Genomic DNA, 14,849 nt, shown 5'->3' on the forward strand with positions numbered 1-14,849 from the left:
CCTGGGTGACAGAGTGAGATTCCATCTTAAAAAAAAAAAAAAGAGATAGGGTCTTGCTATGTTGCCCACACTGGTCTGGAACTTCTAAGCTCAGTGTTCCTTCCACCTCTGGTGCCCTAGTAGTTGGCTTTACAGGAATGAGCCACTGCACCGGGCAAGTTGTGTATATTTTGACAAATGCATAATTGTGCCACAAAACACTAGTTTTTAATATTATTTGAACCATCTAATTATAGTTACCAGTGCTTTAGAAAACAAACCCACATAATTGCCTATGGGATGGACCAAATGACAGCTAACTGTTCATTGTCCTAAAGCAGGAAAGTTAAAGGGGTGGAAAAAAATAACAGAAGTGGGTGGTCCTGCAAGGAAGGGGGTAAGTAGATAGGATTAGGCTGGAGATGTTTCAGCTCACACTCTCACTGAGGATAAAAAGAACAGACAAAAAACTGAAAGGGAACAGCTGCTTCTTTGGGTGTGGGGGTGTATCTGGATGCATATGGATTATAACAAATTGAAAACTGATGATAATTCAGATTTAATTTGGGATACCTGGTTGGAATGGAAACCAGAGTTTATTTGCAAATTGCTCCCAATGATCACACTCACACATATGAATTCATAAAACAGTTTACTCAGTAAACATTTGGGTACAGAGATTTTCTTTTCAAACAGAGCACAGAAGGGTCAGTAACAGGTTTGACCTAGCACAGCTTCCCAAGCACTGATGAGTGAATCAAACACTACAGCTTACACAGGATGCTCCTCACAGAATGAAAAACAGCTGCTCATTTTCGGTTAGCTATTAGCCTTCTAGCCCCACCCTTGTGTTTTTTTTTTTTTTTTTTTTTGAGACAGAGTCTCACTCTGTCACCCAGGCTGGAGTGCAGTGGCACAATCTCGGCTCACTGCAAGCTCTGCCTCCTGGGTTCACGCCATTCTCCTGCCTCAGCCTCCCAAGTAGCTGGGACTACAGGTGCCCACCATTACGCCCAGCTAATTTTTTTTGTATTTTTAGTAGAGACGGGGTTTCACCGTGTTGACCAAGATGGTCTCGATCTCCTGACCTCGTGATCTGCCCGTCTCGGCCTCCCAAAGTGCTGGGATTACAGGCGTGAGCCACTGCACCCAGCCTGTTTTTTCTTTGAGACGGAAGCTCACTCTGTTGCTCAGCCTGGAGTGCAGTGGCGGTGCCATCTTGGCTCACTGCAACCTCCACCTCCTGGGTTCATGCGATTTGCCCACCTCAGCCTCCTGAGCAGCTGGGTTTACAGGTGCTCCACCACACCCGGATTTTATATATATATATATAGGTTTTTAGTAGAGATAGGGTTTTGCCGTGTTGGCCAGGCTGCTCTTGAACTCCTGAACGCAAGTGATCCACCCACGTTGGCCTCCCAAAGTGCTGGGATGACAGGCGTGAGCTATCGCACCTGGCCAGCCTTACCCTTGTAATGAAGCAGTGAAGTACAGCTGGCCCAGATCTCAGCCAACATCATCTTCTGACAGACTCTGCTTCATGCAGATACATTACACACAACAGGACACAATGCACATGCCTTGTTCATACCCTCAGAGTTGCCTGGCAATTACCATGGTTTGGGGACGAATCTACACTAGACCTGCACGGCTGCAGTGGTAACACTCCATTGCTTAACTGCTCCTTTCACATGAGCACTCTCTAATGAAAATAAAAAGTTAATTCACTTCCCCTACCCCCTATTTTAAGTTTAAGCTTGAATTTTTTTTTTTTTTTAGATGGAGTCTCACTCTGTCGCCAGGCTGGAGTGCAGTGGCACAGTCTTTGCTCACTGCAACCTCTGCCTCCTGGGTTCAAGCAATTCTCCTGCCTCAGCCTCCCAAGTAGCTGGGATTACAGGCACGCGCCACCATGCCCGACTAATTTTTGTATTTTTTTTTTTTAGTAGAGATGGGGTTTCACCATGTTGGCCAGGCTGGTCTTGAACTCCTGACCTGGTGATCCTCCCGCCTCGGCCTCCCAAAGTACTGGGATTACAGGTGTGAGCCACCGTGCCCAGCTCACTTGATATGTTTTTTATAAGTATTTTTAGTGATAGGAATGCTTACTTGCTTTATTTATTAATTATTTTTGTGGAGAACAAAGTCCCACTATGTTGCCCAGGCTGGTCTCAAACTCTTTGGCTCAAGCTCTCCTCCCACCTGGGCTTCCCAAAGTCCTGGGACTGCAGGCATGAGCCACCACATCTGGCCAGTAGGTCAGTAACGCCTTTTTTTCTCTTTTTTTGAGATGGGGTCTTGCTCTGTTGCCCAGGCCAGATTGCTGTGGCATGATCTCAGCTCACTGCAAGCTCTGCCTCCCTGGTTCATGCCATTCTCCTGCCTCAGCCTCTTGAGTAGCTGGGACTACAGGCACCCACCACCACGCCCGGCTAATTTTTTGTATTTTTAGTAGAGATGGGGTTTCACCTTGTTAGCCAGGATGGTCTCGATCTCCTGGCCTCGTGATCCGCCCACCTTGGCCTCCAAAAGAGCTGGGATTACAGGCGTGAGCCACCGCGCCCGGCCCTGGTCAGTAATTCTTTAATGCGAACTTCAAGTTATAAATGTCCCTTCACTTACATTTCTTTTCATCTTAGCAGTGAATGCCTCGAGAGCTACATTCTTTTTGCTGTGCACATTTCAAGATTTAGGTATCACTAACTAAAAAACCAGGTGTTCCTTTTTTGTGTGTGTGATAGAGTCTCACTCTGTCACCCAGGCTGGAGTGCAGTGGTGTGATCTCAGCTCACTGCAACCTCGGCCTCCTGGGTTGAAGCGATTCTCTTGCCTCAGTCTCCCGAGTAGCTGGGACTACATGCACACCACTATGCCTGGCTAATTTTTGCCTTTTTAGTAGAGACGGGGTTTCACGATATTGGCCAGGCTGGTCTTGAACTCCTGACCTTGTGATCTGCCCGCCTCAGCCTCCCAAAGTGCTAGGATTACTGGTGTGAACCCTGGTTTATTTAATGTTAGCATTCTGACATGATGTTAAATGACCTCGATACAATGAGTAATAATTATGTTCTAAGTTGCAAAGATCCCATAAGGAAAATAAAGAAGTATTAGATAGCATCACCAACTTCACAGATTTGGTCTCAAAGTAAATCTGCTACATACTAAATAATTTAAATTAATATGGTGATGGAGTGTATAGCATTGGAAGAAAACTTGTTGAAGAAAGCTTACTTTATTTTTATTTTTTTAAGAGGCAGGGTTTCACTCTGTTACCCAGGCTGGAGTGCAGTGGCCTGATCATGGCTCACTGCAGCCTCGAACTCCTGGGTGCAAGTGACCCTTCTGCCTCAGCCTCCCAAGTAGTTAGGATTACAGACATGCACCATCATGGCTAATTTATTTATTTATTTATTTATTTTGAGATGGAGTTTTGCTCTTGTTTCCCAGGCTGGAGTGCAATGGCGTGATCTTGGCTCACTGAAACCTCTTCCTCCCAGGTACAAGCAATTCTCTGGTCTCAGCCTCCCAAGTAGCTCAGACGACAGGCATCCGATACCATACCCGGCTAATTTTTTTGCATTTGGTAGAGGCGGGGTTTCACCGTGTTAGTCAGGCTGGTTGCAAAACTCCTAAACTCAGGTGATCCACCCACCTTGGCCTCGCAAAGTGCTAGGATTACAGGTGTGCGTCACTGCGCCCAGCCCAAAATGGCTAATGAAGATTTTTTTTTTTGTAGAGGTAAGTCTTGCTATGTTGTCCAGGTGGTCTCAAATGCCTGGGACCAAGCGATCCTCCCCATTTGGCCTCCCCAAGCACTGGCATTACAGGTGTGAGACCACTCCCAGTCGAAAGCTTACTTTGGATATAACTGATTTGAATTTTATTCTTGTGAAATAGTGACGAGATTTACATCGTCTACTTCTAAGCTGCAGACAGTCATCATGAGGCAAATAAAATTTTCTAAGGTAAGGAGAGTGAGAATGGACTTTCCCCTTCAGTCTATGGCAAAATAAAGGGGGGCATGGGATAATCCTGACGGTGGAAATCATTTTATTCTCATACACAGGTTATTACAGCACAATTAGGAAGAGACAATCACAGGCAACTCACAATGCTATATTCAAATTATGCCAAAGTCCCAACGTATTCATTTCATTTGCTAGTCAGTTCCTGAAAGACCAGAGCAGAGTGATACACAAGTTTATTAACACCGACTACAATGTCAATGAAGCCTTCTGGCATTGTTCAAAATAGAAAACATGTGTAAAGATCTTCAAAATGCAGGTCGAAATGCAAATTCAAGTGAAAGGAAAAAGCACTGCTGTGAAGCCTAATGGCAATTACTTCCTTTCAAAGGTTTGTGTCCCAGTCGGAGAGAATGACTGGTGGACAGAAGAGAAAGAAAGGCAAAATTCCTAAGGGAGAAATTCAAAAAATGATGGGGGTGCTGCCCTCTGCACTGGGCCTCTTTGGCAGTCTACTTCAACTTAATTTATTAGCGCCATAAGGTTGTAAGAGAAGCAACTCTGGCTTGATCTTAGAAAAGCTGATTTTCTTTTTGGCATCATATTTCTGGTGAGAACTGATGGGAAAGGTGGTGTGGATTCTTGGACAAAGTCTGTAACATAATCTTGACTACTGAAGGGTAAAGACTTGCCCACAGGTTACAGATTACATGAATTACACACAATAAATAATAGCAGATGATGGGACAGGGATATTTTAATTGTACAGCATAACACTTTAGAGAGCTGGGAAGTGTGGGACATCATTCTTGTCTTTCTTCACTCAGTAACTGATTATCTTGTTTCTTGTCCATGGATATTTAACCTAAATAACAATGCTTTTTGAAGGTTGTTTGGCTGACCCAGAGGTAGTAAAAGACTTCATAAGTCTTTCTATTACTGAAGAGGGGCTTAGTAATAACTGCAAGTCCATTTATATATGTAGCAGATGGTAACAATCTCCAGAGCCACTGACATATGCAGCAGAAAAGCACAAACAACTTTGTATTTGTTATAATTTCTACTGCATTGTCCAAATACAGATAGAAAATACTGATATATAGTGTGGGGAATCTTGAGACATTTCAGCCCATGCACTATGAGGCACTTGTACTGATAACTGATTATCACAATTTTATTAAATGCCCATCATTTAACAGATGGCACAGAAAATAAATGGCACACTCAAAATATTAACTTAACAAATAAAGGCACTATTTACAAATATGTGTTCACAATTAAAGACACCCAACCAGTGGGCTGGGGAAGCACCCAGTAGTAAAGTCTGAAGATCATGGAGAGGGAATGATATCAACTGAAACCAAGAGATCTACGGCCATAGACGGGGGCTTCCCAAAGGGAGCTGTATCCTTATGGGAATACAGAAGCTACCTAAACCCTGGTCCAGGCAGGAGGAAGGGAATGGTATAAAATACCTTTTTTTCTCCTCCCATCTGATCTCTTTCTGGTATCTCCCATTGTTCAAACCTATGAAGAAAACCCCAGTCTCTAGAAGACAGTCTTGCGGGGGAGCAGAGCAGAAAATGGGGGAAAAGGGATCAGAGAAATAGGGAACACTCAGCACACATGCAGATCCACAATCCACACAATTTCTGTCATGTGCCTGGTACAAATTCAAGTTCCCCTGAGCCCGGAAGGAACAGGCTTCTGACTCAGATGATGCAGTCTACTCAACCATATTTAACAATTCACACTTAAGTGTTATCATCATCACACTTTACTTCTAAATAAACTCCAAATATGTTATCATTACTTTGGCTTTAAGCAGCCAATTCCCTTTTAAAAAGATTTTAAAAAGAGAGAAATATATTTTATATTTACCCACATATTCACCACTTTCAGAACTTCATTCCTTTGTACAGACCCAAACTTAAGTTTTGTATTATTTTCCTGCTGCCCTCAAACTTCCTTTCACATTTCCCGAAGACAGGTCTACAGGTAATAAAATTATCTTTGATTTAGTCTGTCTGAAACAGTCTTTATTTTGCCTTCATTTTTGATGGAAACAGAATTCTAGGTTGCAGGGTTTGTTGTTTATTTCATTCAGGAATTTAGAGATAATACTCTATTGTTTTATAGCTTGCATAGTTCTCACCATAAATTTGCTGCCATTCTTTGTTCCTGTGTATGTATTATCTTTTCTTCTCAAGGTGTTTTAAAATTATTCTGTTTATCAGTGCTTTTCTTGAATGTGACTCTGAGGTGCACTGCTGTGAAATAAATTATGTTTATTCTACTTCAGGTCATTTGAACTTCTTGAATATGTGGGGGTATTGTTTTCATCAGATTTGGAAAATCTTTAGCCAATATTTATTCAAATACTTCTTCCTGCCTCTTCATTTTCTCCTCTCCTTCTGGGACTCCAGTTACACATATATTACACCACTGTAACTGTTTTCCTATTCTCTTTAAGTTTTTTTTCTCTCTCTGCATAACATTTTGGTAGTTTTTATTCTTACTCTTCAAGTTCATTGATTTTTTTCTTTTTCTGTATCTAATCTCTCCACTTGGGATTTTAACAAAATCAGAAGGTGTTTTCATCCCTAGAAGTTCTATTTTGGCCATTAAAAATATCTCTTATACCTCAGGTTTCATCAACTTCTTGCATATGTGGGGGTATTGTTTTCCTCTACTTTATATTTACAATAGCTCTTTTAATACCCTTGTCTACTAATTCCATCACCTCTGTCTTTTCTGGGTTTCTATTGATTTTTCTCCTGGTTATAAGTCATACTTTATTGCTTCCTTGCATGCCAGATAAGATTTTTTTTGGATGCCGAACACTACAGGTCCACAGTAGCTTTTTAATCTAGAGCTAATTAGCCTCACTACTAAAACAAAACCCTTCTGAGAATTCTACCTGATGCTCCATGTGTTAGAATCTGTTTCCACTCTGGCTGCTGAGAACATAAACTATTCCCAGCCCCGCATGAGTTCCAGGAATTGTTCAGCCTGCTGCTTTCCAGTGCTTCTTTTCCTGGCCTCAGTGCCAAGTCAGTGCTAAGCCAAAGGACCAAGGGGACTCTCTGCAGACTTCTTCCCCCTGCAAATTCTAGCTGCTGTGGCCTCCCTAACTGCCAATCCTGTCTCTTCAATTCAGCAAGATTTACTGTTTCCCTTCCCTGAACTGCAGCCTAGTAACTGCCATCAGGGGGCAGGCTGAGAAACCATGGTGCTCACCTCACTCTGTCTACAGTCTCCTGAGGATTACAAACCTGTGCTTGTCACATGTCTAAAAACCGTTACATATTATATGTATTGAACAGCTTCTAGTTGTTTAAGGCAGGAGAGAAAATCTACTGTGCTTGTCCTATGTCTAAAAACTATTATATATTATATGGATTGGACAGCTTCTAGTTGTTTAAGGCAGGAAAGGAAATCTGACTCTTGTTATTCCATCACAGCAGAAAGCAGAACTCTTCACATCTAAGTAAACACACCTAACACTTACAATTGACTGCTTTTTGTAATAATTTATATATAAAGAACACCACTTCCTTACAGAACTATTTCAATAGCATCACGCTTGTCAAATTCTTCACATTATTGAGACTACTCGTCAGTATGAACCTCTGTAGGTATTATTCTCAAGTGCACAGTGAGTTGTCCTTTCTTGAAATCTTTCACTTGCTTGTCATAACAATATAATTTTCTTCCTGTTTAGGTATTCTAAACATTTAATAAGCTGACTTTTGACTAAAAGCTTCTGTACTATCACAACACTAATAAGGTTTTCATCTCAATGAGTCATCCAATATGTAATGAGTAGTGTCTTCTGGGAGATGACTTTTTTTACATTGTTTACTTTTTAAAAACTCTCCTTTCTAAATTCTGCATAGTGACTCTTGACTCCCCAATTCAAGCTTTTTCAACAGTCACTGCCTCAATAGGGTTTCTCTCCCTTATTCATCCTCAAAAGTGTTAGAAAGTATGACATTTGATAGCAACTTTTCTGAATTCACCAAACGTATGATTTTTATATTATATGATTTCTCTGATGTATCATAAGCTGCGACTTCCTGTTGAAGGTGGTCCCACACTCATTGCATCCATAGTATTTATCTCCTGTATGAATCCTCTGATGCCTCATAAGGTGTGACTTTCTCGTGAAAGACTTCCCACATTCACCACATTTATATGGTCTCTCTCCTGTATGAATTCTCTGATGTATAATGAGCTGTGCCTTCTCAAAGAAAGCTTTTGCACAATCACTGCATCCATAGGTTTTCTCTCCCGTGTGATTTCTTTGATGCTTAATGAGCTGCACTTTCTGAACAAATGCTTTCCCACATTCATTGCATTCATAGGGTTTCTCCCCTGTATGAATTCTCTGATGCCTAAGAAGCTGTGGCTTCCAGGCAAAAGCTTTCCTACATTCACTACATTCAAAGGGCTTTTCTCCAGTATGAGTTCTCTGATGATGAATGAGACTTGACTTCTCACTGAAGGTCTTCCTGCATTCACTGCATTCATAGGGTTTCTCACCTGTATGTGTTCTCTGATGTGATATCAGGCTTGACTTCTGGGTGAAGGCTTTCCCACACTCACTGCATTCATAAGGCTTCTCCCCAGTGTGTGTTCTGTGATGCGTTAGGAGCTGGGACTTCCCAAAGAAGGTTTTCCCACATTGAATGCATCCATATGGTTTCTCTCCTAAGTGAATTTTTTGATGTCTTATTAACTCTGACTTCTTAAAGAAGGCCTCTTCACAATCACTGCATCGATAGTTCTTCTCTCCTGTGTGAGTTATCTGATGTTTAATCAGTTGTGGTTTTCTGATGAAGGCTTCACCACATTCATTGCATTCGTAGGGCTTCTCTCCTGTATGAATCCTCTGATGCCTAATGAGAAGTGAGTTCCTGCTGAAGGCTTTTTGACACTCACTACATGCATAAGGTTTCTTCCCTGTGTGGGTCCTCTGATGAGTAATAAGCTGTGACTTCCAAAAGAAGGATTTTCCACAGTGACTACACGTATAGGGTTTCTCTCCTGTGTGCGTTCTCTGATGTGTGATGAGTTTTAATTTCTGCGAGAATGCTTTCCCACACTCACTGCAACTGTAGGGTTTCTCTATTGTGTGAGTTATCTGATGTCTTTTAAGCTGCGACTTCCTACTGAAGGCTTTTCCACATTCACTGCATCCATACGGCTTCTCTCCAGTATGAATTCTCTGATGTAAAATGAGGAGTGACTTCCTACTAAAAGCTTTCTGACATTCGCTGCACCCATACGGTTTTTCTCCTGAGTGAGTTCTTTGATGAATAGTGAGCAGTGACTTCTGTGAGAAGGCTTTTCCACACTCACTGCATTGATAGGGCTTCTCTCCTGTATGAGTTCTCTGGTGTATAATAAGTTGTGACTTCTTGTTAAAAAATCTGCCACATTCCATGCATAAATAGACTCCTGTGTGTGTATGATTAGCAGTGAGCCATGGCTCTTTGTTGCTGGGTTTTCTACATGTATTGCAATCACAGCATTTTATTCCACCATGGGTTCTGTCAGGTTTGATACAGAATAGTAATTTATTATTGAGCTCATCAATTTTCTTTCTTTCACAGTTATTTCTTGGAATAAGCAAATCAAAAGGACGTTTCAAACTTTTTTCTCCTGTGCCACATTTATGGGATCTCATTCCTACATGAACAACGTTTATGCTTGAATTAAATATTTTTCCAAAAACATCATATTTATGGCCTCTCTCCATACTTTTAAGGTTGTCTTGATTATCTCGGAGCCACATTTTGGGATTATCTAGCCAGACTTCTAAAAAGAGAAAAAAATGAACCATACTGTGTAATTCCTTCAATTATTATGCTTATCATGTAAAGCTTCTGAAATTGGGCCATAATCCTAGTTTTTAAAAAATCTCTCAAATAATGTGTACTTATTGGGCATTGACAATTTTAACAGAAATGAAAATTAATTTTTAAATTACGAATGTTTAAATACATGAACTTTTATTTTTATTATTTATGTTTTTGCGACGGAGCCTCATGCAGTCACCAGGCTGGAGTACGGTGGTGTGATCTCAGCTCACTATAACCTCTGCCTCCTGGGTTCAAGCAATTCTCCTGCCTCCGCCTCCCAAGTAGCTGGGACTACAGGCATGCACCACGACACCCAGCAAGTTTTTGTATTTTTAGTAGAGATGGGGTTTCACCATGTTGCCCAGGATGGTCTCAATCTCTTGACTTCGTGATCCACCCACCTTGGCCTCCCAAAGTGTTGGGATTACAGGCATGAGCCGCCGTGCCTGGCCTTATTTATTTATTTTTTTTTTTGAGAGGGAGTCTTGCTCTGTCGCTAGGGTGGAGTGCAGTGGCATGATCTCAGCTCACTGCAACCTCCACTTCCCAGGTTCAAGCGATTCTCCTGCCTCAGCTTCCTGAGTATCTGGGACTACAGGTTTGCACCACCACACCTGGCTATTTTTTGTATTTTTAGTAGAGATACGGTTTCACCAGGTTGGCCAGGATGGTCTCGATCTCCTGATCTTATGATCCACCCATGTTGGCCTCCCAAAGTGCTGGGATTACAGGTGTGAGCCACCATGCCTGGTCAAATACATGAACTTTTAAATGAGGAAATATTAAATATACTCAAAGAACAGTGATCATGAGATGAAAGAGCCTGGAGCAATTTCCAATCAAATACTGAGGTGATTAGTTCATTTTTTTGAAAATAATCTACGATTATCTACCATGTGTCCAGAACTTAGTATGAGATCAGAGAAGAAAAGTGGTAAGTACACCACCATTAGAAAGCTTCACAATATAGTTAAGAATGTGATTAATAAAAACATAAAAATGCAACATTAGTATATGTTGTTGAATAGTATAATAGAAAAAGGGATATAATGCAGAATAAATGTACAATACTAACTTTACACCTGAAAGATAAGAAACATTAAATTTTTGTACTATTGTTGCATTTATAAAATATTCTTATTCAGGATCATTACTTAAATCACTGATGTCAATAACTTCACCATCATCAGTAAAACTTCCTTTTGTAATTATCCAAGAGTTATCCAGAGCTCAGTATCAACACTTTTTTTTTTTTTTTTTTTTGAGACAGAGTCTCGCTTAGTCGCCCAGGCTGGAGTGCAGTGGCGCGATCTCCGCTCACTGCAAGCTCCGCCTCCCGGGTTCACGCCATTCTCCTGCCTCAGCCTCCCGAGTAGCTGGGACTACAGGCGCCCGCCGCCTCGCCCGGCTAATTTTTTGCATTTTTTAGTAGAGACGGGGTTTCACCGTGTTAGCCAGGATGGTGTCGATCTCCTGACCTCGTGATCCGCCCGCCTCAGCCTCCTAAAGTGCTGGGATTACAGGCGTGAGCCACCGCGCCCGGCCAGTATCAACACTTTTATTTAACTTCTTCACATTCATCCTCCTTTAATTGAACCTATAATTGAATCTATAAAGTATATATTGTATCTATATGTAATGCTATCATTGGAAATTACTCCTAACCATAATAATTTTTTGTATAATAGTAGGATAGATATTTTCATCCAATAAGTACAATTGTTTGTGATTTCTACAAGACCATTTATTGCATATTTTAAAAGTTTATTGACTTTTTGATGATATTCTTTACTAGCAATTGTGGGGTAATATTCTCAGGAAGTACTCTGCAAGATGAAAAGATCTGGCACAGTCTCAAATATAAAACGAGGCTGGGCCTGGTGGCAGCTCACACCTACAATCCCAGCACTTTGGGAGGCTGAGGTGGGAGGACTGCTTGTCTTCAGCCCAGGAGTTTGAGACCAGCCTGGGCAACATACAGAGAACCTGTCTCTACAAATATTTTTTTTCTAAAATTAGCCATGTGTGGTGGTGCACACCTTAAGTCCCAGTTACTTGTGAGGCAGAGGGGGTGGATCACTATAGCCTGAGAGGTTGAGGTTGCAGTGAGCCATAACTGCATCACTGCACTCCACCCTAGGAGACAGAGTGAGACAGAGGCTCAAAACAAACAACAAACAAAAACAAACAAAAAAAACCCCCAAAACTACTCTTTTCTTGAGGCGAAAAGCCTCATCTAATTTTCAGACATCAGAATTTCAGATGAAGCAGGCTGGCTGTGGTGACTGATGCCTGGAATCCCAGCACTTTAGGAGGCTGAGGTGGGTGGATCACTTGACCCCAGGAGTTCAAGACCAGCCTGGCCAACATATTGAAACCCCATCTCTACCCAAATACAAAAATTAGCCGGGTGTGGTGGTGCATGCCTGTAATCCCAGCTACTTGGGAAGCTGAGATGGGAGCATCACTTCAGCCTGGGAGGCGGAGGTTGTGTGAGCTGAGAGTGAGCCACTGCACGTCAGCCTGGGTGACTGAGACCCCATCTCAAAAATAAAATGGAATTTCAGAGGAAGCACCACTGCTGATATGGAAAATTAAAGAAAGGCTCAGTGTTGTTCAGGTGTGGTGGCTCATGCCTGTAATCCCAGCACTTTGGGAGGTCAAGGTGGGCGAATCATGAGATCAGGAGATCGAGACCATCCTAGCCAACATGGTGAAACCCCATCTCTACTAAAAATACAAAATTAGCTGGGTGTGGTGGTGCATGCCTGTAATCCCAGCTACTCAGGAGGCTGAGGCAGGAGAATCACTTGAACCAGGGAGTCAGAGGTTGCAGTGAGCTGAGATCGCACCACTGCACTCCAGCCTGGCAACACAGAGAGACTCCTTCTCAAAAAAAAAAAAAAGAAAAAGAAAGAAAGAAAGAAACATTCAGTGTTTCAGGCATAAATAAATATGATAATACTATTCATTGAGATGAAAAAGACTATGAAAAGAAGTTTGAAGATCAAAAGCAAGAGTCATATATAGACAAGTGTGAGATCCACTTGAAGAGTTTACAGAAAATTGTCTTATAAGATGTGAGAACAAAGGAAAACAACAATTTTAAATTAAAATCAAATCAAGATGGGATTAAAAATATGTCTATCCAGGCCAGGCGCGGTGGCTCACGCCTGCAATCCCAGCACTTTGGGAGGCTGAGGCAGGCAGATTACGAGGTCAAGGGATTGAGACCAGCCTGGTCAACATGGCAAAATCCCGTCTCTACTAAAAATACAAAAATTAGCCAGGCATGGTGGAGCACACCGGTAATCCCAGCTACTCGGGTGGCTGAGGCAGGAGAATTGCTTGAACCTGGGAGGTGGAGGTTGCAGTGAGCTTAGATTGTACCACTGCACTCAAGCCTGGCGACAGAGTGAGACTTCATCTCAAAAAAAAAAAAAAAAAAAAGTCTATCCAAATTAATGAATTAAATGGTAAACAATAATAAAGTAGTTTATATGTAGACTTAAAAGTAGTATTTTGCGATTTTTTAGTCAGGATATCACTGTGTTGCCCAAGGAATGAAGAGGTAGGGTCATACCTCACTGCAGCTGCAAACTTTCAGGCTGAAGTGATCCTTCTGCCTTAGTCACACAAGTAGCTGAGACTGTTGGTGTGTGCCAGCATGCCTGGCTAATTTTTCATATTCTTGTTGTAGAGATGGGGTCTTGCTATGTTGCCCGGGTTGGCCTTCAACTCCTGGCCTCAAGCAATACTCCTGTCTTGGCCTCCCAAAGCACTGGGATTACAGGCATGAGCCACCATATCACGCCCACCAAAATGTCATTTTGATGGCACACAAACAAATACCCTCTTTCTTTCTTTCCTTCATAGTACTTATCAAATAGGTAATCCTTTTACTCATATCTCTCCCAGTAGAATGTAAACTGTATGAGGGTAGGGAACAGGTTTGTCTTTTTCACTAATGTACCCCCACTGCATAGCACATAACAAGCCTTCAATATAGGTAGGATAAATATTATTCACTTATCATTGAGCTTCTAAAGTAGTTCCTTTCAGTATCATTAATCTTGAGAATTTTGCACTTTAACACAAATGCTTCATGTTCAAATACTGAATTGCTGAATATTTTATGGTTTTATAGTCTTCTAAATTAAAATCCTACAAAGTTATTTCATGACTCATTTATTTTCAATTCCTCTCATTCCACATGAGAAGTGGGTCTAAATTAATAGGGGAACATAATATCTATCTTTACAGCTTTTCCAAACTGCACATACTCAGACCTAAAAAACAATGGGAATAGTACCTAGACATCTGCAACCTGAAATATTTCCCTGCTGTGCATTATGGCTCACTCCTGTAATCCCAGCACTTTGGGAGGCCAAAGCAGAGGATCACTTGAGCCCAGAGTTTGAGACCAGCCTGGGCAACATAGTGAGACCCTGTCTCTCCAAAAAAGCCAAAATTTTACAAATTAGCTGGGTGTGGTGGTAGTCTCAGCTACTGGGGAGGCTGAAGTGGAAGGAGCTCATGAGTCCAGACAGGTCAAGGCTGCAGTGAGCTGTGACTGTGCCACTATACTCCAGCCTGGGTGACAAAGGGAGACCTTATCTAAAAAAAAATTAAAAATAAATATTTCCCAAAGTAGATGCTTAGATGGAAACTTTTCTACTGAAGAAACATCTGACAAACAAGACTTTTCTTTATTTGGCTCCATAATAACCAATTTTTAAAAATCAAATAGAAAATTGCCTACGATTCCACAGAGAGCACAGACTACGCTACTGGCCATCTCTCTTCATGGGGGAAAAAATCTTAGGACCTAGTTGTTTTAGGAATTTCAGACAAGGTCTCATCAGGCCTGTTACTATATTATAGATGCTACATGGGTTGAGATTTCAGAAAAAGCTGTGAGTAGGCGAGCAGTGGCTCAAGCCTGTAATCCCAGTACTTTGGGAGGCGAGCGGGAGGATCCGCGAGGTCAGGAGATGACACCATCACAGCTGCTCTGATGAAACCCGTCTCTACTACC

General features: G+C 41.7%; 1 protein-coding gene across 11 annotated transcripts in view; it reads right to left on the reverse strand.

The window, feature by feature from the left end:
• Positions 1 to 4,009: 4,009 nt before the first annotated feature.
• ZNF605 (zinc finger protein 605) overlaps positions 4,010 to 14,849 on the reverse strand; it is a 31,053-nt gene continuing 20,213 nt past the window's right edge. For all 11 annotated transcript variants that reach the window (XM_017946373.3, XM_017946367.3, XM_017946372.3 and 8 more), the window contains one exon: positions 4,010 to 9,767. In XM_017946373.3, the coding sequence (XP_017801862.2) occupies positions 7,981 to 9,767 (1,787 nt within the window). In that variant the 3' untranslated portion in view covers positions 4,010 to 7,980. The remainder of the gene's footprint in view (positions 9,768 to 14,849) is intronic.

The sequence above is a fragment of the Papio anubis genome, chromosome 9 (assembly GCF_008728515.1).
Source record: "Papio anubis isolate 15944 chromosome 9, Panubis1.0, whole genome shotgun sequence".
NCBI classification, from domain to species: domain Eukaryota; kingdom Metazoa; phylum Chordata; class Mammalia; order Primates; family Cercopithecidae; genus Papio; species Papio anubis.